The sequence below is a fragment of the Trachurus japonicus genome, chromosome 6, assembly GCF_045865225.1.
Source record: "Trachurus japonicus isolate A0001 chromosome 6, Traja_1.0".
NCBI lineage: Eukaryota > Metazoa > Chordata > Actinopteri > Carangiformes > Carangidae > Trachurus > Trachurus japonicus.
In genome coordinates, this window is record NC_140912.1 from 14,546,604 (window position 1) to 14,574,494 (window position 27,891).

General features: G+C 43.6%; 1 protein-coding gene across 2 annotated transcripts; it reads left to right on the top strand.

Moving 5' to 3' along the window:
- Window positions 1–117: 117 nt before the first annotated feature.
- Window positions 118–27,888, top strand: tmem266 (transmembrane protein 266). 2 transcript variants are annotated; one of them, XM_085779147.1, is made up of 12 exons: window positions 177–422; window positions 1,414–1,477; window positions 1,924–2,032; window positions 9,443–9,631; window positions 20,296–20,450; window positions 21,731–21,804; window positions 22,799–22,855; window positions 23,002–23,140; window positions 23,919–24,034; window positions 24,644–24,836; window positions 25,890–25,952; window positions 26,048–26,940. In XM_085779147.1, exons 3-12 carry the CDS (start codon window positions 2,019–2,021, stop codon window positions 26,683–26,685), a joined length of 1,638 nt encoding a protein of 545 aa, XP_085635273.1. In that variant the 5' UTR covers window positions 177–422; window positions 1,414–1,477; window positions 1,924–2,018; the 3' UTR covers window positions 26,686–26,940. The 2 variants fall into 2 exon arrangements, with proteins under 2 accessions (XP_085635272.1, XP_085635273.1); XM_085779146.1 differs by lacking the exon at window positions 1,414–1,477 and having other exon boundaries at window positions 118–422; window positions 26,048–27,888.
- The last annotated feature ends 3 nt before the right edge of the window (window positions 27,889–27,891 follow it).

Genomic DNA, 27,891 nt, shown 5'->3' on the forward strand with positions numbered 1-27,891 from the left:
ATTCTCTGGCACATGGAGTCCCTGGTGTGATTGTGGGGGAAGCCCTGCAAGCACAAATGCATCCTTGCGAAGATGTCGTTATCTCCCTGACTCAGTGACAGCCTCGTCGTCTCCGCTGAAGGATGCTGCTTTCAGTCCGGAGTAGGCGTTTTCGTCGTGCGCTGTCTTCAGAGAGGCGATACGGGTGCTCGGCCAACGCGAATTTAAGGGGAATCGCAGCCTACACACAGCAAGATCCGAGCTTCCCTCACACCGATCATCATCATCATCACCATCACTACCACCATCACCACCACCACCATCATCACCACCACCATCATCATCCTCATCATCGGCGAGGAGGGAGATATAACCGTCATCTCTGCGAGGGCAAAGGAGTCACGACCACACTTCGCACAATGTAGAGCAAGAAAACACAAGAGGTTAGTGTGTCTTTGTGTTTCTTCCCCAGTCAGGGCTTGATTTGAAGCGCCCAGGGGTGTGTGTGTGTGTGTGTGTGTGTGTGTGCTGGGTTAAACAGTTAAACAAGAGCAAGACTGAGACTGTATGGCCCTGTGAGCACAGTGGGAAAATGTTAACAGCCTCCATAACTGTTTATGTAGCTACGACTTGGATAGTGATTGCAAATGCATCTTGATTATGTTGCATGGACTGTGAAAGACCACAGTGAATATGGAATAGTTAAAAAAAAAAAAAAAAAAAGAAGCAATAACTTTGTGGACAACCACCTCCGCTGATGAACCACTTCCTGCAGACAGCACTTATAGTAGTGAGTGGCAAGTCAAGGTGCTGGTTGCAAAATTTAATCTCGATACTGGGATGTACTCGAGTCCGTAATTACTTTGCATGTGCAGTGAATTGAAAGACACACATTTTTGATCCCACTTGCCTTTCTGGTCACATCTACAGAGAATTCTTACAGTAAGAGGAGCACCTTAGTATTTTTGGCAATGCGTTATGCTCTTTGACTTTCTGCTCCTCTTTCAGTCAGATCAATTGTGTTTCTTTTTTCCTGAGTATTATGCTAATGTCTATAAATGTGGGTGCTGCAGTGAAACAATATCACTCCCCAGCCCTTGAATGACCTGGGGTGATTTATCGTGAGTAGCATTTAATCTGCTGTGCTTCACTACATTACTCTGCTGTGGCTGTGAATGCTGACTCCTCACCTCTCCATGTCTGAAGGTTTTCACAGTGTCTCTATGTCACCCACACTCACCAACCACCTTAAATCATGAAGCAATGCAAACGTGCGATAAATTCAGTTGCTGACAGCTGATTTCAGTGTTACATTTACATTGCAACACTTTTTTTTTTTTTTTTTTGTCGAAGTGGATGTCTCATGTTAAAGCTGTGGATATGTGATTGTGACTTTCCTATCTGGTCATGTCATGTCTGTTTCCTGCAAAGCAGCTGTAGTGGGCTTTCACTGAAACCGACTTGGACATCAATGGCTCTCTATCCTGTGGCACAAAGAGTGAGCATCCTGCTGTACTTGCTATGCAAGAGGTGTGATGTTCCTCAGCCCCTGATTCACAGAGCGGGGCGTATATTGAAGGAGATTTAAAATCCATTTAAGTTTAGTGCTCCCCAGGAAAGTAGTTTAGCGGAGCTGAAGTGAGGACAGGGTGCCTTGAGGAGAAGCATAAGCACTGATACTACACTGATAAGTGTGCATGTATCTGTGTTATAAAACCTAACTGTATATGGATATTTCACATTTTTGAGATTGGAAGTTCATTATTGACCTTGGAAACAGCAACTGGCAAAACATTATCTCCACCAGGTCTATCAGTTGCTGTTCTGGAGCTCTAATCATATCTCATAACACCCCTCTGTAGACAGATTTTGCCCTGTGATTTGCTTGAAATGTTTTTTTTCATCTCCTGTAGTAATGACATTTTTCTGTTGTATTTCCTCTAGGTGTGATTGGAGCCAGGTCTCTGCAGTGGTGAAATCACATTTCACACTTAGGGTCATTTATCGTGGACGTCTATTTGCAGCAACAAGACCTCAACATGAGCAATCCCCAGTAAGTATAACACCTGCCCGAGTCTTGTTTGAAACCATGTCTGAGAGAGTGTGAAATCTTAAATCTCTATTTATGAACACGTAGTCTTGTGCAAAGGGCATCTCACCACAGTAGGGTATGATTACCAGGATGGGACCTGCATATTCTCACGGTTCTCCTGTGAATGACTTTGAACGGGGATCAGCTGGAAAGTGGAGCTTGGCCTGGTCCAGCATCTCTGGGAGTGAGAGAGAGAGAGAGGGAGTGAGTGAGTGAGTGAGTGGCCGGCCATCTCCACTCTCTGTTGGCATCTCTTAGCATTCAGGAAAGATGTTCACTTGTCATCTTCTCTTATTAATAATTACTTTGTGTGTGGTCCTCCAGACAGACCCTGCATTCTGATGACAGCCAGCCAGGGTTGGGGCTAAGAGAAGGGAAAAGGGAGGGAGCAGGGCAACGGAGTGGAGTAGGAGGAGGTGGAGTGGAGTAGAGTGGAGTGGAGTGGAGTGAGGGGTGAATGCGAAATGGGTTCAGTCAGCTGCATCTTCTGGTTAAAGGCACAGGATGCCTCGTCTAACCACCAGAGATCTCTGTCCAGGCCTGAGAGCAGCAGATTAGTGCAGCTGACGGTCGATTACGAGTCCATTTCAACTGGAACGCTGGTGCAAAACAAATGTAACCGCAGAGGATGTGTTGAGTGGTTAGTAGTACAAAGGCGTGAGTTAATGCTGCTGAACGCCGGTGACTCTCTGTGAAGTGACAGATGGGAAACTCTCATGCAGAGAAAGGTCTTTGGAGTTATTTTCACCCCTGCTCTCCCAGACTTGCTGCTGTAAATCCTTTCTCTCTCTCTCTCTCTCTCTTTCTCTCTTTCTCTCTCTCCCTTCACAAGCAGTTGGAAGCAGGACGCTGAAAAATAATAGACTGTCAAATTCAACAAATTCAGTGGCATTTTTTATGACATATTTCACATTGATTAATGTAAGAAGATGGAATCTTTGGTATCTGTGCATTTCACATTTAAATAGCAACCTATAGAAAAGGAAAATTGAAAAAGAAAAACTGCACCGTCTTACTGACGAGGCAGCGCTCCTCCTATTCTCCCATTCTCCTATGTATGGAGCTGTTTGTACTTTTTTTCTCATTCACTGCACAAAGAGCAAACACCACTCACCCAGAGGAGCCTGCTGGCTTTGAAACAGGTCACCTAACATTTACTGTAACTACCCTCAGTGTCACATGATCCAATGCCACGCTGCTCTTAATTTCTCGGTGTAATGATTGCGGAGAATTATCGGAGTAATATCTGATTAGAAATTCCATGCTAAAGGAACTATTGTCTACATCCACCTCATCACTATGATTTTGGCCCCGGTGAATGCATTGTTAGTGTTTTCAAGTAACTTTTGCTAAAAACAATACCCTGATGGTTTAGAAAATGATTTTGCCTTTATAAGATTCACTTCCTCAGGGGCAGTGAATGGAAGCAGCAGCTGTTGGAATCTCTGCAGAATCAAACCTACGGTCTCGGTCGTCATTTTCTCTGCTCGCTAGCTGAGGTGATATGCAAAAGTTGGACTATTTTCTCTATTAATATTAAAGAGGAAACTCCAAAGACTGAGAAAACAGCTTTACTCTTCATTGTCAGCTGCTGTAATTTCCCCTTGGACCTCAAAGAGCAGGCTTTGCCTCAAAGATCTGATCTTACAAATGTACCACTGTGTCAGGAGCTCATGGCCGGACTGCTGCTGCTGCTGCTGCTGGGAAATCTGGCCAGTGCCCATATAAGTGATTTGGCACATTGGTCCCACTTTCCTGATGATATCAGAGCAGTGAAATGCTCCACACAGAGGAGTAGCCAAGTGACCGTATACAAACTCACTGGGTAAGACAGAGGGGTTGGGTTGTAGACAGCTGGCCAGAAATACCGTGGCAGTGAGCACTCAGAATGACAATGATACCGATGCCCTCTGCAAATCACCGGTTCATGCTGAGGCAACACTTTAAACTCCACTGAAGTGACAGAAGCAGAGAATTTATTGCTGTGAATAGGTGATTCGAACCATGAAGTGGCAGTCATCAGTCTCATCCCTCATCACTGTGACAGAATAGCTATAGTTCATTCGATTGCTGTTGTTGGCGATTGTTGGAATTGGTCACAACAATTATAACAATCATAAATTGTTCAAAGTGTTTAGTTTGACTTAACTTAAACATAAAGACACTTATTTATCCATGAACAGTTGACTCTTGCACACACACACAATCCTATTCAAGTCATCTTTGATTGTTTCAGACTAGAATCTGTTTGTATGACGTAAATTATTATATAATGTAATTTAATCAAATTCATTAGGCGTTTGATGTGTCCCTGACACATGGAAATAGAGATAAATTAATTTAAATGAGTCTCAGCCATGGCTGGTTTTAGTTTTGTCTTACCTTTATATGTTTTAAGACTGTAAATCAGCTCACTTGCACAGCCTCAGTTGCAGCCTTGGAAGTTTACATATTCCCTTCTGATGTATCTTATGTCAGCTTTTGGACCTTCTTTATGTGCACCAGGTTTAGTATTCAGAGTAAAAAGATATAAATTAGTTTTACTTTGTGTTGAGTTCAGCAGTATTGGACTTCAGTGGTATTCGAGTACCTTAGAATGCAGCAGAAAAACTCGAGCTGGAATAGATTACAACTGAGATTCATTTAAACTTGAGATCCATGGAACCACTATGTCTTGCCAAGAAGATGTTCCTACTGAAAATGTCTAAGTGAAAAAAGACGGTCCTGTATGTATTTCCAAGGAATGTGTTACTGCAGTGTGTGTGTGTGTGTTTGTTCTTTTGGTTTATAATGTGTTGTAACTGGAGGAAAATGAGAATATAACAATGAGACCATCTTAAATTGAGCACATATTTTCTTAGTCTTATTTAAAGTAAATGAATGCTATGCCTGTCATATCATGACAAACAACTAAATTGTTTATGTGGTGATTTAGAACTGCAAAGGCGAGATCCCAGCAGGCCATTATATTTTTATGTTTCCATTGATCACCGCACGGTGATTTATAGCAATGTGATGTAGAAAATGCTTGGGGGATATCTATGGATTCCTGTTACTCTGGAGGAGCCAATTCGTAGTTATTATACAAAAGGAGCAAATAGACCTCCATAAAACAGCAATTAGTTTGAAACCCACACTGTACTTTCTAGATCACAAAAGTACATTCACAATAAAATAAAATAAAGTAAATTCTAAAGATAACATAACATAACATAACATAACATAACATAACATAACATAACATAACATAACATAACATAACATAACATAACATAACATAACATAACATAACATAACATAACATAACATAACATAACATAACATAACATAACATAACATAACATAACATAACATATATTTGACAACATAGTTTAAGCCACATAATGATAGATGGACATTTGGAAAAAACTGAGCTACAACCAGTTTCATTTCAGTGCAGCACTTTGCATTATAATTTGCTGTAGTAAATTCATGTATCTACATCCTTAAGATGTGGTTCTACAAATAGGCTATAGCCTCAGCTTTGTATGGTTGTGAAATCTCCCCCCTAGCCATGCATGCACTATGTTAACCTTTTTGCTTCCTCATGGCGTTTGCTAATATCGCAGGCCTCTGAAAAGATCCCAGCCCTTAGCACGCTACTGGCTGTCCTTGCCCACGTCGTTGAAGGGTGCAGAGTGTTCAGATGGGAAGCCTCCGCTCCCTCCCCAGGATGGCAACCAGCCACTCCACTGGGCTCTGCACATAATGGCTCCTGGCCTGCTCTGTGATTGTCTGGAAATGTGATTTTGATGCACTAAACAGTTTGTGTCTGTCATGACTGATTATTGTCTTTGTTGCGGTTAGTCAGGGGTGCCAAGTTCACAGATAACACTGGTGTGCGCAGGCATTTGTTGTGGCGAGCATAATATATGGGCACTTGACCCTCAAGCTAAACAACACATCTAGCAGGACTCGCATAACCAAAGGATCAGATATTTAAATTGTGGAGGCATTTTATATAGTGAGTCATTTGTGTTGTATAGTATATATAGTACTAATTTAAGCAATACCTGGTTCCCTGTGAGAATAGCAAAATTACCTTTCAAATGAGTCAGTTAAACAGCTATTAGTCAAGAAGTAAGTCAGGAAAAAAGGCCAGTTTTCTTTCCCAGGTTTACATTGCCATTTAACAGGAAGGTGGGTCTGCTTAGTGATCTTCCACAAACTGTTTCTTCCCTCTCGGTTCCACCTCCAACACAGAGGTTGTAGAATTTACCAACTCAGTGGCTTTTGTTCCCTGTATCTTGTAATCAATGCCTTCTTCCTTTGTTAAGCACTGGGGTTATTGATGTCTCCACGCTGGCTGCACTGGGACAGCTGCCAAGCCGTGTGAGTCTCCTGTTCCCAGGTTGACTTCTCCTTGTCCACTATTGGCTAAGCTGGAAGAATTGCAGCCCTCCCTATACATATTTAGATTATGAGATCTCATTGGCAGGAAAAGTGACTCTTTGTTGAGGTTCTGTCAAATATTAAGAACCTTGCAGAGAAAAAAGAGGAGATAAATAAAAAGGAAAAAGAGACAGAACTGAAATAATGACCTTTTTATTAGGGCCACGGGCCATCGCACCGGGCACTGATCCCTACAGCTATGAAATAGCTGCAGGGACCAGTACCCTACTACTGTTATTGTGTGGATTTTTTCTTCCATAATATCATTATTTTTCATCTTCCGGACGATTTTCAATTCGCTAGGACAAATTATATATCAAAACGTGCGGTTCGATCGGGATCGGTGTGCTATTACTTTTCTCAACAGTTTACGAATCTTTCTGTGCTAAAAAAATACTGTGCTAAATTTTTGCATGTAAGTCAAAGGGACGGGCGAAAAAAAAAGAGCGAAAAAGACCAATCATTGGAGTTTAACAAACGTCTACTGCTCAGGCATATGAGACTTCATTTAAACTTTAAACAGTAGACACAAGTCTTGTGTATTGTCGTATTACTCCACGTTTTGATAGGTCATATAGTTTTTGATCAATCCCTGATCAATGACCATGATCATTTTTGGAGAAATTATGAGTTTATAATGGTTGTGTATTGCACGGAATGTTCGTGTCAGAGCACGTGACATCATCGGTTAGAGTGGGAGAGAGTGAAAAAACATTCTGTATTTTTTCTGGATAAACTGTCAGCACGGCCACAATTTACACTCTACAGACATAATTTTTTCAGAATTTGTAAGACAAACTTGTTATCTCTCATATCAGGTGCTCAAAATATCAGAGAGACTTACAGAATTTACAGAATAAGCCTCTGAGTGCGGCCACGTCTGTCTCTGCTCCTCATTGACTCCAATATAAATATTTTCTGAGAGAAGCAGAACGGACCGATGTTTTAAAACTGCCAGCGTCGCCAAAATATTTACTGTAGAAACACCAAATCGTACCACATTTTTCAGGAAGTCCTTAGAGCAACTTTGATCTGTGTTTTGTTCTGATAGGAGCTACTGTTTTGTCACGCTAAGCCTTTTGCGAGACCAGTGCAGAGGCAGAAAATCGCTCTTTTTCTCCACGTTTCTGTCTGCCTCAGCCTGGGGGGGCCCTATCGCCGTGGTAACCACCTCGAGTTGCCGTGGTAATGTCTGATTCTCAGGCCAGAGCTCGTTAACTTCATAAGCAATCCACCTGGTGCTCGTTTAAATGTTTATAAACACAGACACAGCTAAATCAGTATGAAACAGGATGCAGCTCATAACATGTGTCAAGTCAGTCACACACAGACACACACACACACACAGACTCTAGAGCCAGCTTCATGTGATTACAGTTACAGACACACACACACACACACACACATCAAAACACATAACATACAAATGCGTGCGGAAGCGCGCACTCCTCTCCCACACTCTAACACACACACACACACACACACACACACACACACACCCACACACACACACAGTTAACCTAATGTGGTTACAGCTCCTCCATATCAGTGCTTATAGAAAGATGATCATGTGTCTGTCTGATCAGCTCTGTCTTGACCTTAAGATCGTGGGTTTGATTCCCATGTTGACAGAGATGGCAAAACCGGCAGTAGCCCCGTGGGCCTTTCAAAATTTCCCCAGAGGAAATTTTCTAGTTTTTTCCTACAATTGCCATTTATCAAATTTGACAGCTACCGTTGTGATACGGTCTGTAACTGTATTGGTAGTTTTGTACATTTAAACTCAATGATTTTTTCAGGTTTTCATGCGTTATTCTTTTAGATTAAAGCAGAAGTAAGTGGTCCGGTCGTTTTCGCTAATGCTGCGTTCCAGGCAGGCTTTTGAAATCGTAAATTACAGCTTCAAGTCACAACTTACGACTTTGTAGCGTTTCAGGCAACCCACTCGTGTTTTTCCGACCTGTTTTACCGGTGAAAGTCACTATAACGGCCACTCGTAACTTCCGACCGGTGAACTCGTACCAGATCGAACTGGTACCACTTCACGGTCGGAAAAATACGAGTTTCCTTGAACGCACCATAACAGTCCTCGTCGCTACGTCACCACATTCACGGCGTTCCTTGGCTGCACACACAGCCCTGCATGCCGTTCTCTCTCCTCATTGGATAAAAACTGTAGGATACGATAAATGTTTTCTCTTCGGCTCAGAGCAGAGCAGAGTGACTGAGAGACCCGTGTTTCAGTCCAAACACTCTATGTAAGTGATTGCTGTCGGAAGATATAACTATTTAAGACTTATATTAACACAAATATATCACTTACTTCTGCTTTAAGTATCTGACAGATAAAAAAAAAAAAAAACCTTTAATGGCCATTTTGATACAATGGAGACATGTTCGAAACTTGAAAAAATCTAATTAAGTTTCTTGCTCCTATTTAGAGGTTTTTATCAGGTGCTGAAACATACTCGATTATAGTAATAGAGATTTTAAAAAGTTTCACTGCTAGCAAATGGGCTAACATAATTTTAACCAAAAAAAATTAGCAGAAAAAATCAAATCATAGCCTACCCTATTACTCATGTTTAGCGAGTTTTAAGTTTGATTTTCAGTCCTTGTGTCCTTGTTCAAGGCACCTGTATACACTGGAAACCAGGATTTTCACACCATATTTGTGTTTTCATTCATCAAATTTAGGAAAAGTCCCAGTAGGTGTTATCACATTTAGTACTTAGCATTTTCCTAGAAGGTGCATTGGCTAATTCAAATAAGCAGCACACTTTCATGTACACCTTTCCTGTAATTCTGCCATCTTTGCTGAAGACTTAACACACGGTAAACATACTAAAATACCCATGGGTGACACTCACAGCTTACATGTCCACTCTGTGAATCTAATGTTGCTCTGGTTGTGCTGTGCGCTGTGTGTGTGTGTCACAGGGCTCCTCCCCAGGCTGGGGCCTCAGAGCTGGAGGTGATCTCCCAGCAGGTGGAGGAGGACAACCAGTGCGTGGCCCCCGTCCAGCTGGTCAGCTTCGCCTACAGAGACTTGCCTTTGGCCGCCCTGGACATATCTCTTGCTGGATCCCAGCTCATCTCGAACCCAGACGAGGAAGACAACAGAGAGGGGTACGTCCCAAAAATGAACTCCCAATATGCCCTTTCACCTTTTGTTTTCACCTCACAGCTTGACCGCAGCCAGACAAACTATCTGTAGAGATGATTCTGCTTTTAGGCAGCACTCGTGACGTGTTAGGCTGCACTGAAGCAGCAACTTATGTGTGGTCATGTAGACAAAGAGGCACTGCATTCAGAGTGCTCATGATTTGGTTTTGAAACTACATGAAACTGAACACTTTAATTTTCATTGGGGGTATCACACATCCTACATTTTGAGGAGGCTGGAAACAAATTAGTCGTAGGATTATCAATGAAATCTTCCTATAATTAATTTGTATACTAAAAAGCCCAAGATGTAATTATATATTGATTGATGTTGGCTGCCACAGCTAAGAAGATACTGGAGATATGGTGTCTGAAACATTGTCTCTGCTTGTTGTGTGAAAGTACTACATCCATAATTAAGGCAGAATTGCAATTACTACAATCTATAATCTACCCTGGCAGAGAAAAGCTCTGCCGTCACTCTCTCTATTGCTCGTTATTGCACATGGTAATTACACTTGGCATATTGAATCACCCCTCATTTTATATTAGAGTCCAGGAGTCGAGGATATTTGGCGATGAATTTATTAGTGTCACCATTTTAAATGGACAATGTCTCTACTGATGTGTTCATTTCAGCTCAATGACACAGCAATTTCTCGCTACCAGGACAGGCCTCTGTTCGTAATGTCGATTTCTGGCAGAAAACAAAGAGTGTTGTTAGCACCGTAGCTTTTCTGAAATGTCAGGGCCTTGTGGCGGTGCTGTTTCTGTCCACGAGGCCTGCTTGTCCTGGGTTCGTGTTGTTTTCTTATCACCATATCGCCATGCTGCAGGCCCAGTACTCTCAGGACAGGACACACCCCTCCCAGAGCACCCCTGTAGCAAGTGTCCATGGCTCTCCACTCAGGAAGCGTGACTCACAACCCTTTGGCTTGCTGCGATGCTGGCATCCATGCAGAGAAAGTCGACAAACAGCATAAGCTTAATTAGAGCATCCGGCATTTTGCCATCCAAGCCCCGGTGTGTCAGCTGACTGCGTCCGGCTGGACTTTGCCCGGCCTGGACCGGGCCAGGCCGATGTCTCTGTGGGACAGGAGGGCAGGGACAGATGGGTCCTGTCCCAAACACCCAATCTCTCGTCCTACCTCATATCTTTCTCACTCTCCCTTGCACACACAAAGGACACAAAACACACACATAGCAATGTCACAGCAGAGGGCAGGATCTGGCAGCCCAGTAACATTATCATCACAGTGGGCACTCTCATATGGCGCCATATGACACCCTGGTCCCCTAGGATTTGGCATTGTGCAGTGGAAAAGTCAAACATTGCCAAGACGCATCCACAGTGGACTTATCAAGGCAACAGTGTAAATATTTGTTATTTTTAAAGAGTGGAGTCATTTAATTTAAATCTGAGAAATGATTGTTTTCCAGGAAGCCTGGAAATATTTCGCAGGGTAATGCAAACCTCGTGCTGTCTGTCTTCCATGTGAGCGTCACGATGCGTCCAATGAGCTTTTTAGATTGGAATTCCTGATTTTCAGGTCAGAGACATTCTTAGACATACCTGTCATCACAGTTTCATACACACATTGGTTGTTTGATGGTGCTCCTGGGAAATTCAACAGGGCTAGTTTGTTGTCACGGGTTCTGGCTGCCTTTGTGTGCATGTGACAACAGAGGAATGGCACAAAGGTGAGGTGTGTTTATGCTGCAAGATTTTTAAATTAATCGAAACTATCAAAAGCCCTGATGGCAGAGCAGTGAGCAGCTGACTATCTCTGCTGCTCTGTGAACCGTTTTCTTCTCTTGTTTGTTGATATGAATGTTCACAGAGACTCCTCTACTGTAGGCTAATTTTAGCACTTTGTAAATGACTGTGCAGATGAATATGAACCCACTTTCATTGCCTTGCTACAGGTGTTGCTTTGATTTCGGCAATTAGCCAGACAGTTTGTTTTCATAAACTGTTATGACTTACGTTCCTGAGATGCCTTTACATCTTAGTCATGTTCTTGGGATGTCCAGAGGTGATTACATGATGTGGTATAGTTGGTTCATGAGCTGGTGTTGTCTAATTTCAGTTTGACCATCTAAGTTGCTTTTATTCAATTTGGAAAGTTTGTCTTGATTTCGTGTTGTGGACATTAAAGGAAAATGCTTAATGTCACTGGAGTGGTCCACTGGTCTCAGTCTTGATTAGATGACTGATTAGACCTTGTTTTGTTTTTTTGTTTTGTTTTTGTAAATGGCTGTGGAGGGGAAAAAAAGAGCAAAAGAAAACACACCACACACCATTTAGTCTTGCATGGAGGCTTCTCATGGCTCTTTAAGATGGCTCTTCAGGAGATGTGGGCGATGTATGTAGGAGGTGGATGTTCTTGCGGACTACAAGGGGCACACGCAGTACTTGCAGATTCTGTGCAGTGGTGAGTTGGATTATTAATAGATTTTTAGCAGCGCCATCTTCCCAGGAAACTTGGTGGAAAGTGCAAGACGAGGGTGGTGTAACTCCACACTTAGGTCACATTATTATGGTTCCACTTGTTTATATTGTAGTATTCTAAAAAAAAAAACCATCAGCTTATTCATATAGGATTTTTATCATCATTTATTTTATTACAATAACATGCCCTGCAGCAATAAGAAGGTATTTAATATCTGGTTGTGTTCGTGAAAAGCATACCCCCAACTGAATTAAATAATTTGGTAAAAGGTGGAAGTTGTTTTAAACAACTGTACTATTATGGAACGTGTATCTATTTTCTAAATCAAAGGTTATTTTTATTTTCCTTTAAAGAAAAATCAGCTCCAGATGCGTGTCCCCACTGTCTACAGTAATGTCAGAATAAAATACTGTAGGTTGTAGATCACATAATCCGCTTCACTGATGACTTTTTGAGATAATTGTAGAACTTTTTCATTTTTTTTATCTGACACAGTATTGCATTGCATTTGACATTTTCTTTCATTTTCTGACCTTTGTGACCTCAAAGCTGGTTGGGACCGGGGCTCCTCTCCCTGCCTGGCCCCTGTCTATGGACCCCGGGCTGCACATCCTGCACTGTCTTGTCCTGGCTTATCATCCCCAGATCAGCTAGCTGTCCACAGCAGCAGTAGCATATGCTGTTGATCTCCGGGGGCCAGACTGAGAGGTGTGAGGCGCTGCAGAAATGACAGATGGTTCATATGGGTCAACCTGCCGCTTTGACTGGAGGAGAGTGGAGGCAGTGGGGATAAAGAGAAGGATGGAGGGAGGACTGGAGCAGAAGACCCTCCTCCATGCTTTCATTTACAAAGCTGCTGGCCTCAGATCACAAGGAAATGGCTCAGTTTGATTAATGTCATATCTGACATGTTGGACACTAGTGTGGGATTAATCCTGCGCCGTGTTGCCACAGTTGCTCGCTGATATTGGACAAAATGTTGGATATTAGATGACATTATATACCCAGGCCAGCCTAGATCGAGTTGTCCCCAGACCTTCACTGCAGTGCATTAATATGTGATTATGTTAGCAATCACATAATCAAACCTAGGTTGATAATGCTCAAGGTTGAAGTAAGATGGAATATTTAGAAAAAACCCGGACTGTACAATAGAACAATATAAATCTGAAGGACCTTGCCAGACTCTAGTATGAATCTTGGCAGCAGCAATATTTCATGGGGCTTTGGAACCAGAGCCATACTATACCTGTACTGTGTTGATGGATGTCTGAAAAGAGAGAAGGATTTCTCTTTCTCCCCCCTCTGACTCTATTTCAAACACACAGAGGAACAGTCCTCTCCATCAAATTGGCTCTCTTGCCTGGCACCATGTGCGACACAATAGATGACATTTGAGTGCGGGGTTTGAGGGTTTGTTAATATTCACAGACATGCAAAGTGCGAGATTGCTTTTTAGGCTGAGAGCGAGAGAGATCAAGTGTCCTGGTGAAAACCCATTTATCAGGGACAGCTTGTCTGCTGCTCTGCACATGGAGCCCCATCCATCTCCATTTGCTTAGTATCTGTGGCCCATTTCTCCGGCAAAGACCAGTTCTGAATCCCCTCTGCTGTCTTGTACTGTGGTGTAGGTGATGCGAGGATTGAAGAGATGGTAGCTGATCACGTTTTGATAAAGCTGCATGCCCTTTTCATCAAGAAGATTATAAAAAGGGTTTACTTATCAACCACATAGGATTCAAGTATGTGGACAAAACTTCATTTACTGGCATCTATAATTGATTAGTCCTCTTTCTTTCATTTCTTAATTTATGCCAAAAGTGTTTAGTAATTGCACGAGTATGAGACAGGTATGAGATTAATAGTGATGAGACATGCAAACTCTGAAATGTACCATTGATTATCAATGATAACTTCACTTTATTCAGCATATTTATTGCTTAGCTGGTTTTCCTCTCCCAGGGCTTCTTTTCCTTTCTTTGGCTGTGATGACGGATGACCCAGCATTTGTTCCACAGGAAAGGATTTAGCCAGTTGTTACGTTGCCATTTATCTTTTGAATCTCATGCAACTGCGGCATCGTGCCCAACCTGTGCTTTGTCAAGAAAGAGAGCCTCATATATATCAGGAAGAAATCCATCCTCCCAAGTAAGTTAAGGAGCAAGTGTGACATAGAGCTTGAGCAACCTGAATGGGATGAAGTCCTCGCACCTCTGCTGTTTGGTAGCCTGCAGGCACACAGTTGTGGTCCATTTTCCCCTGCCTGGGCCTGCTGAGTTCAGCAGATTGGTGTGAATTGGCTGAAGTTTATACTAGAGGAACCATAGGGATATGTAGTTATCAGTACGGAGAGGGAGAAGCTGAGAGGAGACAGTAAACTTATCATTTTAAAATGCTGTGGGAGTAGCATCTGTCACGACCCCTTACACCATCAAAGAAGATACATTCAATTCAAAAGATGCTCCCCAGTGTGTGTGAACATGTTTCTCACTGATAATCTGAGAGATTCAGGAGAAAGAACAGAGTCTGTCAAAAATAATAATTAGCATGGAGGTTAGCATGAAAATGAACTAAGCCTTTAATGATAAATTAGACTTACAGGAGTACTGGCTCAGCACCAACAGGTCAAGCAACCTTGTACCAATGTAAATATTAAAGGTTTATAAGATAGTTTAAAAGCATGAGAATGAAAATATTTGTCCTTATTACACACGTTTACTTTTTTTTAAATGTATATTTGTGTGTGTATCAAGTTCTGTATATTTTCAACTATTCAAATCTTTCAAATTTTCTTACAAACCAAATAGATGTAACACTTGGATTGAACAGCTGACAACCCTGCTAGTTATTTTGTAGATGGATCAAAAGAAATTATTTACAAAATGTGACTGAAGTACTGATAATGATGAAAAAATGATAATGAAATTGAAAAAACCCAGTAGTCATTTTCCTGGTATCCTCAAACTGGTTGTTCTTGTCTCCCTAACAGTCCGTAAAGATGGAAAACAGGGCCCTTATAAGAAGAGCATCAAACGCTCACGTTAAAGAAGCTGGAATCAGCAAATGTTTGGTGTTTTTGCTTGAACGATTGAATGACTAATGAGAAATGAATCAATTATGAAACTATAGCTGCCTGATTTAACAAGTTCATTTTCTGTCCACCTACTGATTATTAAATAACTACTCATCCCAGCTCTGCTTTTGTGCAGACTATAACCTGTGACAAAGGCACAATAAGACACTGCTTCAGGGTTCACAATTCAAAAGTTTTGGAAAACTATGCACTAATGCTACAGCGTACTGTATGAAAAATTAATTCAATTTTTTTAAAACAAGAGCACACTTTGCTTCTGTGCTTGAATAAATGAATGGCTGTGAGGCACAGTGACCTGAGCCTTGACCGCGCAGAGAATCGACTGGCTGCCTTCATTTTTCTACACTCATAGCAATGATTAATGGCTTTGGAAGCAAATGTAATTCTCAGGCAAATGCCACAGATCTGTGCCCTAATGTGCAGTGTTGCTCTGTAGTAAATGTGCAATCAAGACATCAATCAAGAATTCCAATCAATTATTTAAAGGACTGAAGCTGCATTGCAAGTCATTCTGGGCGACATTATTTTAGGCTCTCCTTTGCAAACATTTTGAAGGAGAGGTTAGTGTTTGCAGTTGCTCAAGTGTGTGTGTGTGTCTGTGTGCGGTTGTGTGTGTCTTGCAATCAATACCTCAGACAAGTTGATAGTCTTTCAGACTCATTACTTCTGAATGAATTTTCCCTCTTTCAGCCCTTCCCCACGCTCTCCCTCACTCCATTTCGTAACTCACAAACACACAGAGAGAGAGAGAGAGAGAGAGAGAGCACCACCTCTCTGATTTAATTTCCATTTAACTTGTGCTTTAATGAGTTTACATTGTATTTTATCCTGTCTCAATTACAGGTGACAGTCTGATAAAAGAGGGGCTCTTTGTGATTGGCTCCTCACCTCGGTCAGAGTTACTCAGCTCGGGCTGAAGCCAGAGCTCCAGTGTGTGTGAATGAGCCCCAGCAGGGCGAGCAGACACCTTCCTCTGTGCCAGTCACTCAGCCCGATGTCTTTGTCCGCTCTGTCCTGTCTGGTCATTCTGCAGCAGCGAGGGGCCACTGCATGCAGCTGGTGTCATGTGCAGCATGCCATCACTTCCATCTCAGGCCACTATTGATCAGCCTCATGATCTAATCCCCTCGCTCTGCGCTGCTGTCGGGCACGCTTCGATCTCCACTCAGTGTGTTACCGCTGCAGCCGCTGGCCTGTTGATGTCTTCATGAATCTGTCCACAGCAAAAGCCACTGTGTGTCTCTCATTTCCTTCACACACAATGCAGAGTGTCTGTGTGTGTGAGTGACGGTTTGTGTGTGTATGCACATATGTGTGCATGACAGACCCCTCTGGGTATTGCCCATTCGATCCACACCAGCCGTGACCCTGAGAGAGTGTGAGGTGGTTTTCATCCTTGGCTCGCTCCACCACTGAAGCAGCCTCACTTCCTCATAAATACTTCAGGTCCTCCGCGTTCAAGGTTTAAAGTGATTTCCCTAAAATTAAGTTTCTGAGCTTGGAGTAATCCATCACTGCCATTTACTCTGCTTCCAGACAGGGTTTTTCTTTACAGGTTTATTAAATTAATACCTTTTCTGCCTGGCTTATAGGAGAGGTCTGAATGAATTATGATTCCACACAGTACGAGTTAAATCACAATTTTCAATCCTGAAGGTAAGTGAGGTGTCTCTTGGATTGTGTGCCATTCACTCTGCCTTTTAACTAATGGTCCACAAATGTCCGGTGACTCTGTGTTAGGCGTATCATTAGGTAAATGTTTCTTTTCCTTGGCTCTCCTCCACTGGCAGATGGGGTTTGACATTGTTCCTTGGGAACAGATTGGTGCTGGGGAAAGTCTCTATGGTATCTGCTAATGATACCATTACCCTCCACCACCGCTTTGTCACCCCCAGGTGTTGAGCTCCTAATCTGTTGGCATTGGCTGGTACAGAGGGTTGCTGCAGAGGGCTGAGTGCACCAGTTAGCCTCTGGGAGGGCAATGACACGGTGTGGCAGAGCTCCAGTCTCTCTGCTGACCTTGGTGAGGGATGGAGAGGATGTGTGGCTGTGCTACACCGGAGGTCCAGCTCCTCCTGCAAAATGACACCATTTAGATGGATCACCTCTCTTTTCCACCTCAGAGCTCCAGTTTATCACATCTTAGGTATTTTTTTTTATGTCTTTGGCCATAATTCCTATTGGTTATGGTACTCAACACAGAGGCATCACTTCAGGGCAGCCCAACTGGCCAAGACACACGAGACCATTAGACAAGTCATAAACAAGCTTAGTCTTTTTGGAGGCAATGCCAGAAGTGAGAAAGCCCAGAATGTTAATGGAAGCTCCTCAATACACAAGAACAGGAGGTTGCACTTGCACTGGAGAATCAGTGAGTAACATTTAATGGATTTGTATGTTTTTGATAATAACTTTATCATTCACCTTTCTTGCCGCACGGTGGAGTGGTGGTGAGCACTCTTCGCCTCTCAGCAAGAAGTTAGATTCCCAGGCCTGGGGCCTTTCTGAGTGGAGTTTGCATGTTCTCCCCGTGTCTGTGTGGGTTCTCTCTGGCTTCTTCCCACAGTCCAAAGACATGCACAGTAGGTTGATTGGTGACTCTAATTGCCCATAGGCGTGGATGTGAATGTGTGTGCGCATTGTTCATCTATGTGTGGCCCTGCAATAGACCGGCAACCTGGCCAGGGTGTACAGTACCAGGGTGTATGTCAGCTGGGAGTAGCTCCAGCCCCTCCACGACAATGCACAGATGAGCGCTATAGACGATGGATGGATGGATTCACCTTTCTTTTCTCAGGTGAAACTATTTGCCAATCCGTCAATTGACAAAATAATAATCTAATCAATTATTCATATTTTTCAAGCAGAAATACCGAACATCCTCTAGTTCCAGCATCTAAAATAGCTTTTTTCCCCTGTGATAGTGAACTGAGTGGGTTTTGGACTGCTGCTTGGACAAAACAAGACATCTCAACACCTAAAGTTGTGTTATATTTTTTAGTTATAATCATAGGTTGTAGCCCTGTTTCCAGACAAGTTTTGCCATCTGTGGGTTTGTTAAAATGTGCAGTGTATGACCTTCAGACTGCTAATATTTCAAGCTCAATGGGACTTTCTGAAGACAGTGCTATCATTACCTTGATGGCCCGGCTCAGACACATAAAAAGTTATATATATACATGTAAAAAAGTCAGTTATTCATTAACTCAATCAGGATCTTCCTCCTCTATTCTGTCTTTTACATTCTTCCTTTTCCAACTCCCCCTCCTTCCTTTCTGGCTCTTTCTCCAGTTCACTTTTGGATGAGTCCCAATGCCTTTGAACCGGCTGCACCCCGCTTCCTCTCTCTTTGTTTGCCACCTTCATTCTGAGCCGAAGCAAGAGGGAGAGCAGAATAAATTGCATCCTCCCTTGTCCTCTGACAGATATTGCCTGTAGCTTTCCTCCTATGGGGGACAGGTGACAACGGATCGCTGCTATTTTCTGCTAAGGAACAGACTGCCTTTCTCAATGTTGCATCCGAGAAAGGACAGCACCCAGACCCCCACACGCAACGCGCTCGCCTCCCCTTTTTTGTATTTGGTTTTCCACACACACACGCTACATCTGAGTAGCGTGTGTGTTGAATACAAAGCTGTGACAGGAAGGGAAAGCCCTGTGTGCCTCCTGGAGATTTGTCATTATTTATTGACCATAAATCCCCAGGAGCCTCAGTCAGCCACAGTCTCTGATTGGAGGAATTTGAAGCAGAGAGTAGGAATGGATTTAAGGCACGTCTGACACTCGCATCTCTGGGATCAGTGCACCTGGACAAGGAACAAGCACACTGGGACCCTGCTACACTCCAAACTAATGGAAAACATATTGCAGAGCAGAGGGATATGTATAAACAGGAGCTGCTAAACCACCAGTAGGAATGACAACACATAATGGTATCACTTCGAATATGAATACGAATTATGAATGAGACATATTAAATATTTCTTCCTTATCCCTTCACTCCTGTGTCCTTTCAGCAAGTATCCAGGCATGCAGGTAGCTACAAACAAATCAGATGAAGGTTTTGACATTCAGTTAAGCAATCTACAATTCTGTTGTGTGTGGCTGAATCCCTCAGATGGTGCACACATAACCCCACCGTCCTGCTGTAAGAGCTATACCTAAAGTCCAGCCACCTAGCCGGTGGCTTATCCAAAGCTACTGAGGTTGTTAGCACACCAGTCACTCAGACTGGCAAACAGCCAGCCAGTCAGCTAGCCCCACTTCCACCCCGAGACCCGTCCTGTCACCCAGTGAAGCAGCAGGGAGGGGAATTAAGTATGCAAGACTCTTAATCTCCCCAGAACCACGCTTTACTGACTTTGAGTTCACACATGTGTAGGCCTACTACAGAGTAAACAACATCTATCATCTCCTCTATGGATGTTCTGTTAAATCTATATATACAAGCATGTTCTGTGATGCTGAGACAAAAACAAACCATTTAATGCTTGAATATGGATTTTAACAGATGTCATGTAATCTGTTTCCAAAAATAGGCACAAACAACGCACTGGCTGTTGTAGTAGGTAGAGTGTGCTGCCTGATGATGGTGTAACAGGAGGGCTCTAATGAGAACAGTTGCAGGGACAGTTGCAGAAAAGGCCATAAGAAGAAACACCACCCTGACTTTATGCACAGAATTACTTCATGCTAATACATTATCTCACTGCCAGCAGAATTTATGCATCGTTGAATTTCATCGTAAATTAATTTCAGCATGCACGCTTCTGCATGTGTATGATTTGTATGCAGAATAGTGCCCTCTGCTGAAAATCATTTAGGAGAGCGTTGACTGAAAACTGAGCCAAGTCAAGGTTGAATACACCTCACGATTTGTGTATCCTGACGTTTCTTGTGTTTTATTGATTTGACCTCGCAGGCTGGGCTGTCAGGTCTGCTCTCTGTTACCAGTATTACATTTTAAAATAACACCACAACAAGACACACCATTTATCTTTGTAGCCACTGCTCTTCTAACCCCCCCCCCCCCCCACCTCTTCTCTCTGTCTCTCACCCCCCCCCCACTCCCCCCGCTTCAGGTCGAACTGGCTGAAGCCGTGCTGTGGAAGGAGGGCAGCGCTGTGGCAGGTCTGTCTGCTGTCGGCGGGCTTCAACTGTTTCCTGGTGGCCTGCGTCATCTTGGTGGTGCTGCTGCTGACGCTGGAGCTGCTCATAGACATCAAGCTGTTGCAGTGTGAGTACTAGCAACAGTGTGACGTCTTCTTAGATTATCATTGTGATATGGTTGTTGTGGGGGGGGTGGGTTTGCAGGCCACAACACTGAGGTGGTTTGTCGTGCTCATTGTTTACCATCTTGGCCGGCGATCGTGTTCTTGTAGAGGGAGGAAAGTGAACCGCTCAGCACAATGGTTTACTAATTGTTATACAAAGGCACTGGGCCAATGTATCGACTTAAATAAAGACCTCACACAAAGGAGATCTAAATTAGCACCAAAGCTAAGCTGCAGGGAGATCATGCACTCGTAGAGATTACAGCAGAGTAAATGGAAGACATATTGCACATTTTTCTCACTGTGTATCATCAGGCACCTTTTACCATGATGCTGTAAATAAGGAACAACAAGAACAGTGTTTGTATGTGAAAGAAGATAAATCAATAATGCAACAAGTATGTAATCATGTGCAGAGGAGTGTGAACAACACTAGCTGCTATCCTGGTCTTATACATCTACTGTATAATCAGCCTGTGTCACTGATGATCTGTTCTGGGACCTGAGGCTCTGATCAATAATGGCCTGGGGAATATAACACCCCCATTAGTATTCCACAGTTAGCAGTGGTGACCCATGTCAGCCCAGCATCGCCTCCGTCTCCATGATCATCCGGCCTGGTGGATACATCCTCATCCATCATAAGCAGAAGGTCAGGGGTTGTGACCTGTTTGATGTGAGAGAGCTGATTGAAGAACATATAGCACCTCCACTGTTGCCGTGAAGCTGACAGGCTGACAGACGAGAGGGACATAAGTGAGACAAATGCGTGAAGGGAGATTAGCAGACTAAGAAATCGGGCAATACAGAGTTGGCGGGCGGATGAGCGCGGGGGTTGACTGGAGGGAGATCAATGGACTGATAGACAGATCACTGAACACAGCAAACAAAGAAAGATGGGGGCGAGAGGTGGAGCATGAAGAGAAATTCCTCAGATGACAGGCGAGTGCTGTTTGAGGCTGTCCAGGAATAGACCGATGATACAGACACATGCATGTACAGTAGGTGTGGTGACTGACTTCACATTCACCATGTTGCTTCACGGCTCTTGTTGTCTTGTGTGCATTTGTGTAGGTGTGTGTGGACATGGATGCACCTATATTTTCAACAACACCTCACCGGTGTTCAGCAGCAACAAAAAAAAGCACAATCACACCAAGCTGCAGCCTCCATGTTTCACCAAAACATGTCACACGAATTAAAAATGAAATGAAACACAAGTGATTCTGTTTTATCCCCACAGTTAATAATGCATTCCAGTTTGCCAGCATCATCCACTGGATCAGCCTGGCCATCCTCTCCGTGTTCTTCACTGAGGTGAGTTTCTGCTCTGCCCTCCCCACAACACCCCAACTCAACACAAAAACAGTCTCGCTTACAGCTGATGCAGCGGCCTGTCGATTAATGCTACGTTGTGCAGTATGTGGGGCCAAGCGAGGTACGCCGACACATTCTCATTATAATACTAACAACACTTAAATCGCCCCATGCCTTCTGTCACCGCGTGATTAGATATTGATTAGCGGAGGTGAACTTGTGCACGGTTCCTTCGATGTTGTGCCTATATGAAATATTGAAAGTCATGGGACAACAAAGACCTGTGTTGTTTTATTTTTTTGAAAAATCACATACACTACTGCAGCTGTTGTCGAAGCTGGCCCTGCTGCTCGCTCCCTCTCGGGTTATTCGATTGATCCGCAGCACAAACACTTTAAAAATGCAGATGGAGCCTTTCTGTGCCACTAGTTTTAAATAATTTCACGGCCGCAGGTGTGCCGTATCGATTACCATTCTCTTTACAGCCAGCCGCATTTGTCTAAGTTCCCCACACTTGATCACACCAATGCTAACTTTTTTTCTTTTTTAAAGCTGGAGTTTTCCTTATCAATAAAAGCAAGCCCTCGGTGCCACACTGGAGCAGCGCAAACAGCAGGGAGGCTGGTTTCTGCTCCAGTGCAACCCTGACTATCTGAAATGAGGATGGGAGTTAGGGAGGAGGAGGAGGAGAAAGAGAGAGGGTTATTTGCCCTCTGCGGCTCCTGCTGTGTCAGCAGAAGGAGCTAAATGTGGTGTCTCTGATTGTTTAGATGAAATCCTATCGCGCCGCCTTGTCATGTGTATGAAAATGATGTCATTGATGAATAACCAGGGGAGGGACAAAAGAAATCTGAATTGCGGCTGCAGATATTATTAACTACCCATCGTGCTCCATCATCTAGTGTCTCTCAGCGTCTCTGTCCTTGTTGTCTTCCATCTTACCCTGAGTGTAACCTGCTCTCTGTCTCCATCTCTGTCCCCCTGTCTGTCTCAGACGGTGTTCAGGATCGTGGTGTTGGGGATATGGGATTACATAGAGAACAAAGTAGAGGTAAGCTCCCACGGGTCCCATTAGTCCTGACTCGGGGCCCCTTTCACTGCAGTGTCATTCCCTCAATGTCATACCTCAATGTGGATACTGTGGAAGCTACAGGCACAACAATAACCGTGTGTGTGTGTGTGTGTGTATTTTATCAGGTGTTTGATGGAGCTGTCATCGTCCTCTCTCTGGCCCCCATGGTGGCCTCAACAGTGGCAAACGGCCCCAGCAGCCCCTGGGATGCTATCGGTCTCATCATCACACTGCGCATCTGGAGGGTCAAGAGGATCATCGATGGTGAGGCTGGGAGGAGCTGGGGGCTGCTGTCCCCTGAGTCCTGTCCTATACCTGACAGTAAAGGACAGGACGCAGGAGACAGGCAGATACTGCAGTGTGCTCTCTGCAGTGTTGGTTACATTCTAGTCTTGAGGTTGTTTGCCCGGTTATTTGTTCCTCTTTTTTCATTGTTCTTTCCCCTCAGGAATTATGGCAGTACATCGGGTGCTGCATCATTTGTTGTAATGAACCTGCGGTTTTTCGATGCTCTCACAATAGCTGCTACGTGAAAAATGATTTGAACATATACGTAGGTGCACACTGAGCATTTCATTTGTTGGGAAGAATGCTTTTCTTTAACAAAGTTGCTCCCCCTGGTGGTTTCTGAATATAATACAGCACAAAAGGATGATTGGGTAATGTCAGCCATCCCCTCCAGCAACGTGTTCAGATTAGAAGACGTCATGTCAAGACATTAAAACTCAACACCACCACAAATATTGATGAAATATGCACATTTTATGACACCACCTCAATGAAGGTTCAGTATGACTGAAGCCTCAGAAAGGAGTTGTTGTTTGCAGGATCATAATGATGTCACTTTGTGTATATCATGTTGGGAGCAGATCCTTGTAATGAGTGAATGTGGAGAATACGCAGGTTCTAATTGCAATACAACTGTGGCTAACAACGTATAAAAGATCTGCTTTTTGGATCTTTAGGGGGAATTTAATTAATCAATGTAGTATTGAGCTCACATCAAAGGTCTCACTCACTCTCATTCACCCTCTTGTTCTAGCCTATGTGCTGCAAGTGAAGGTGGAGATGGAGCTGGAGATCCAGCAGTACGAGAAGGCCAAGGCAGTGAGGGAGGAGCAGCTTGACCGCCTCACTCAGATCTGCCAGGAACAGGCAGTAAGTCCTCTTGTCTGCATAGCTTCTATCTACTCACAGCATGCACATTGTTTATTTCTTCAGCTTTTAACCAGCAGAGGGCAGCAATGCACAATGCAAGAAATGAATAATAAAATCTGTTCTTGAAGAGGTATAAAATTGATTTCATGTTACTACAAGATAAAACTTTTTACAGCAGTCTTGTGGATATCAGATAGCCAACACTGTGCATCATCCTAAAGCAATCTATTCACATTTTCCCAATTTAATAATCCAGTGTTGATTCAAGTGCATCCACTGAGTGCTCAGAAGTGTCTACTGAACGTCTGAGAGTCATATTGCAACCATTAGAGAGACTGGAATGTGCAGTTTGGCTTATACACACTGAACTGTGTATGTAAAGCTCAGCTATGATGCAAGCAGTACAGCCAGCTCCTAAATTCACGGGCATCAAACCCAAATAAAATATTTGGACAAAAGTTATTGCCCTGTTAGCAAGAATATACAGTATTTAGTCAATTTCTTTAAAAATGCCTGTGTGTATTTACTCTGTATGTCTTAATAAGGGGGAATAAGAGTTAGTTTTCTTCAGGTCTCCCATTCTGTCTCTCTCTTTTTTTCCCCTTTAAGTTTGAGATCAGGCAGCTGAGGGCTCACCTGGCCCAGCAGGACTTGGATCTGGTAGCAGAGCGTGAAGCAGCCATGCAGATCCACCATATGTGGGGTAAACAAAGCAGCACCTTCCAGGAGGTGGACGGACTGGCCCCCGGTGCCTCCGAGCATCACGGTCCAGCTAAAGCTAGAGAGCCCGGAGGACCTGCAGGTAACCTCTCCTCTGTGTTACAGGCCGTCAAAGACCAAGGATGGTCAAGGATGTGCTGTTCACATTTTAGGTGGATTATTGAATGTAAAAAAACAACAACAACAACACAACACGAAAGTATAATTAGTAGAAAGTATGACACCAAACGACACATCTGCGTGTAGTAATAAGTTGTACCTGCAGCTGCATTGTGTTGGAGAGTAGGACTGTGTGTTAATGTTACTCTCCGGAGCAGTGCTGGTGTCCTCTTCTCAAAAACATTCATCTCATAATCCACATCAAAATTCTGGTGCCACATCTAGATGGACTATAAACCTCTCACACAGTGACAGGTCATAACTTACAGGACTTAAAGCAACAAAGCGCTGTCAGGGCTCAAAACAGTGAGGCTTTTCCTTTATCAAAGCTATAAATCACAGTGTGACCTGCAATACATCTGAGACGCAGTGTTTCTAGTCAGACATCCTTTTAACCGAGCCCGCTCCTCATACACTCATGTGGTATTGATCATCTGGAGATGATCCCTGTCACTTTTTAGGCCCAACTGTGAGTGGGCCCCTCTCAGGGCATTTATTTGAACATGTGACAGCCAAACATAGGTGAATACAGACCATTAACACTGAATAGCACTTATGAGAAACGCTGATTTTGGATCTGTGAAAAACATCCACACCAAGTTTTGCTTGTTCAGGTAACACAAAAATTGGTTAATTAATATATTTGAGGATCAAACTGAGTAGTTAATTCATGAAACACCATTTGCCCATTTCGCCTAAAATATAAAATTGATAAGTATGGGTTTTGGACTCTAGATCAGACGAACTCTAGGACATCACCTCAGGCTCTAGAAACATGTGATGGGCATATGAATTTTCTATCTAACACAATTATAAAGAGAGAAGTAAAGTAGTGTGTTACAATGTTCTTCATCAAAATAATTCAGAGTTCCTCACGCTGGACTGTAAAACTTGTTTGGTCTCTTACATTCACACTGGATTCACTTTTATTGTGCCAGACATGAAGTTTATTTAGTGTCAATTTTATCCCCTTCAGATCACCATGGACAAGATGACATGAACAACTACATCAGCCAGTACTACAGTGAGCCAAGCAGCGGTGAGCATCAACAAGATCCTGCTTCAGTTTTTTCTTCATGTCATATTTTAACACAATATTTCAAAAGGCCTGTGCTCTGGGTGTTGCTTCTGTAGATATGGGGATCCCAGATCCTGCACGCGTCATCACCACAGCAGCCATAGACGTGCACCTGCCTAACAACCCCAGCCAGCTTCCCTCCTCTTTGGTGAGTGCAGACGCGGTGCCGTCCAGTCGTCTGCAGCGCACCGGCAGCTCAGTCAGCGAAGCCTCCACCACCACAGTGTCCCGCACCAGCTTCAGCGCCCGGCAGCACAGCATCAGCAGCCACACGCTGGGCTCCACCACGGACTGCAGCTCCACGGTGCGAGAGGCCTCCACCTCCACGGACTACAGCGACCAGCGCTGCTACCCTCCACCTTACAGCAGCCCGCTGGCCCTGGGCACTCAGCCGCGGGGGAGTCCCAGCGCCGTGGTGCAGGAGCTGCTCTCCTCTCTGTCCGAGGACTCGTGTCTCACACAGAAGGGCCTGGACCCTGTCAACCTTAAACCGCCCAGCCCGGCAGGCTCCACCAAAACCAGCCCCGAACTGGAGCACAGGGTCAACATCTACAACAAGAGGAACCAGGAGAGCCGGGTCGGGCTCCACTCCAAGCCGCTCATCCATCTGCAGGGTAACGAGCCTCTCCTGGAGGAGAAGTACAGGATGATGGAGCCGGTGGACACACCGGTCAACCGTCTGTCAGAGACATAAAACTGCCCGACACTTCAACTTGACAGGACTCGCTCTTCAGATCAACCGCAAAAATTAACGCTTTACTCAACTCCCACGTTGTTGGGAGTCACTGGCACATAAACTGTATGCCTAATGTCTGTCATCCTCTTTGTAGTGTTGTAGCAGAGAGGATGAACTTGCCAGAGCAGCACAAATAAGAGCACGGAGGACAGGAGATGGACTTGATATCAGGCACCACTTATCAGGAATTGACACTCACAAAAAACAAAACAACTGAGTTTTATGAAAAAAAAAAAAAAACCAAAAGAAACCAGCAACAGGGCTCAAGTCCTTCATTTTCAGACAACTGGTCAGTGCAGTGAATCTGGCTTTTGATATGTGAAGCTGTGGTTTGGTTCCTGGGAAATGAAACCAGTGAGGGGGATGGTGCTGAGGGCTTTGCTCCTCTGATACACTTTATAGGAATTGGAGATGCTGGACTGATGATTTATTGGGAGAGCTATAAACTGTGAATAAGCCCCCCCCCCATCCACTCCTACCCCTCAAGCTACAAGGCATGGATTTATCACAAGAGCAGGTGTGTCTGCTGTTTTGGTTCAGTCTAGTGTCTCCAAACTTACCAAGACCAGTCCTCTTTGATGGACTGCTGCAGGGTACAATGGATCAGTCTCAGCTTCTTTCTAATCTTTGTCTTTCTATATCAGCAGTGTTAACATTTTTATCTAAATTCTGTAAGTGGAACGAGTGTGGAAATCTTTTGACGAGTTGATGATTCAAGTGTGATTCACAGAGTTTTTAAATCCAGGTGCCATGACTGGAGGCTGACCGAACCCAGCTGAGTCAGTGTTTACCAAGGTTTTGAGAAAAGCGGCATGTTCTTCATGCACCAAAATGATTAGAAGAAAATCTACCTGTATATGATAAGATTTCACATCATTCAGGTCTAAAAGTGTTACCTTTTTATGATTTTACTGTTTGGAAGCTGTGTAAATATTCCAGGATGTGTTTGATCATCATATCACAGCCGAAAACAATGACAGACTGGCAACTCTTCAAAGAAATGTTGGAACAAAAATCAAAGCATGAACCTTCAAGATTTGAAACTTCAATATTGCAAACTAACCCTGTTTGTTGTACTGTCGACAGGCATTTTCTATCTTGATAATGGAAAGAGGGCATTACAAATGAACCCAATAAAGGGTAATCATGGCAAAACAAGAAGGA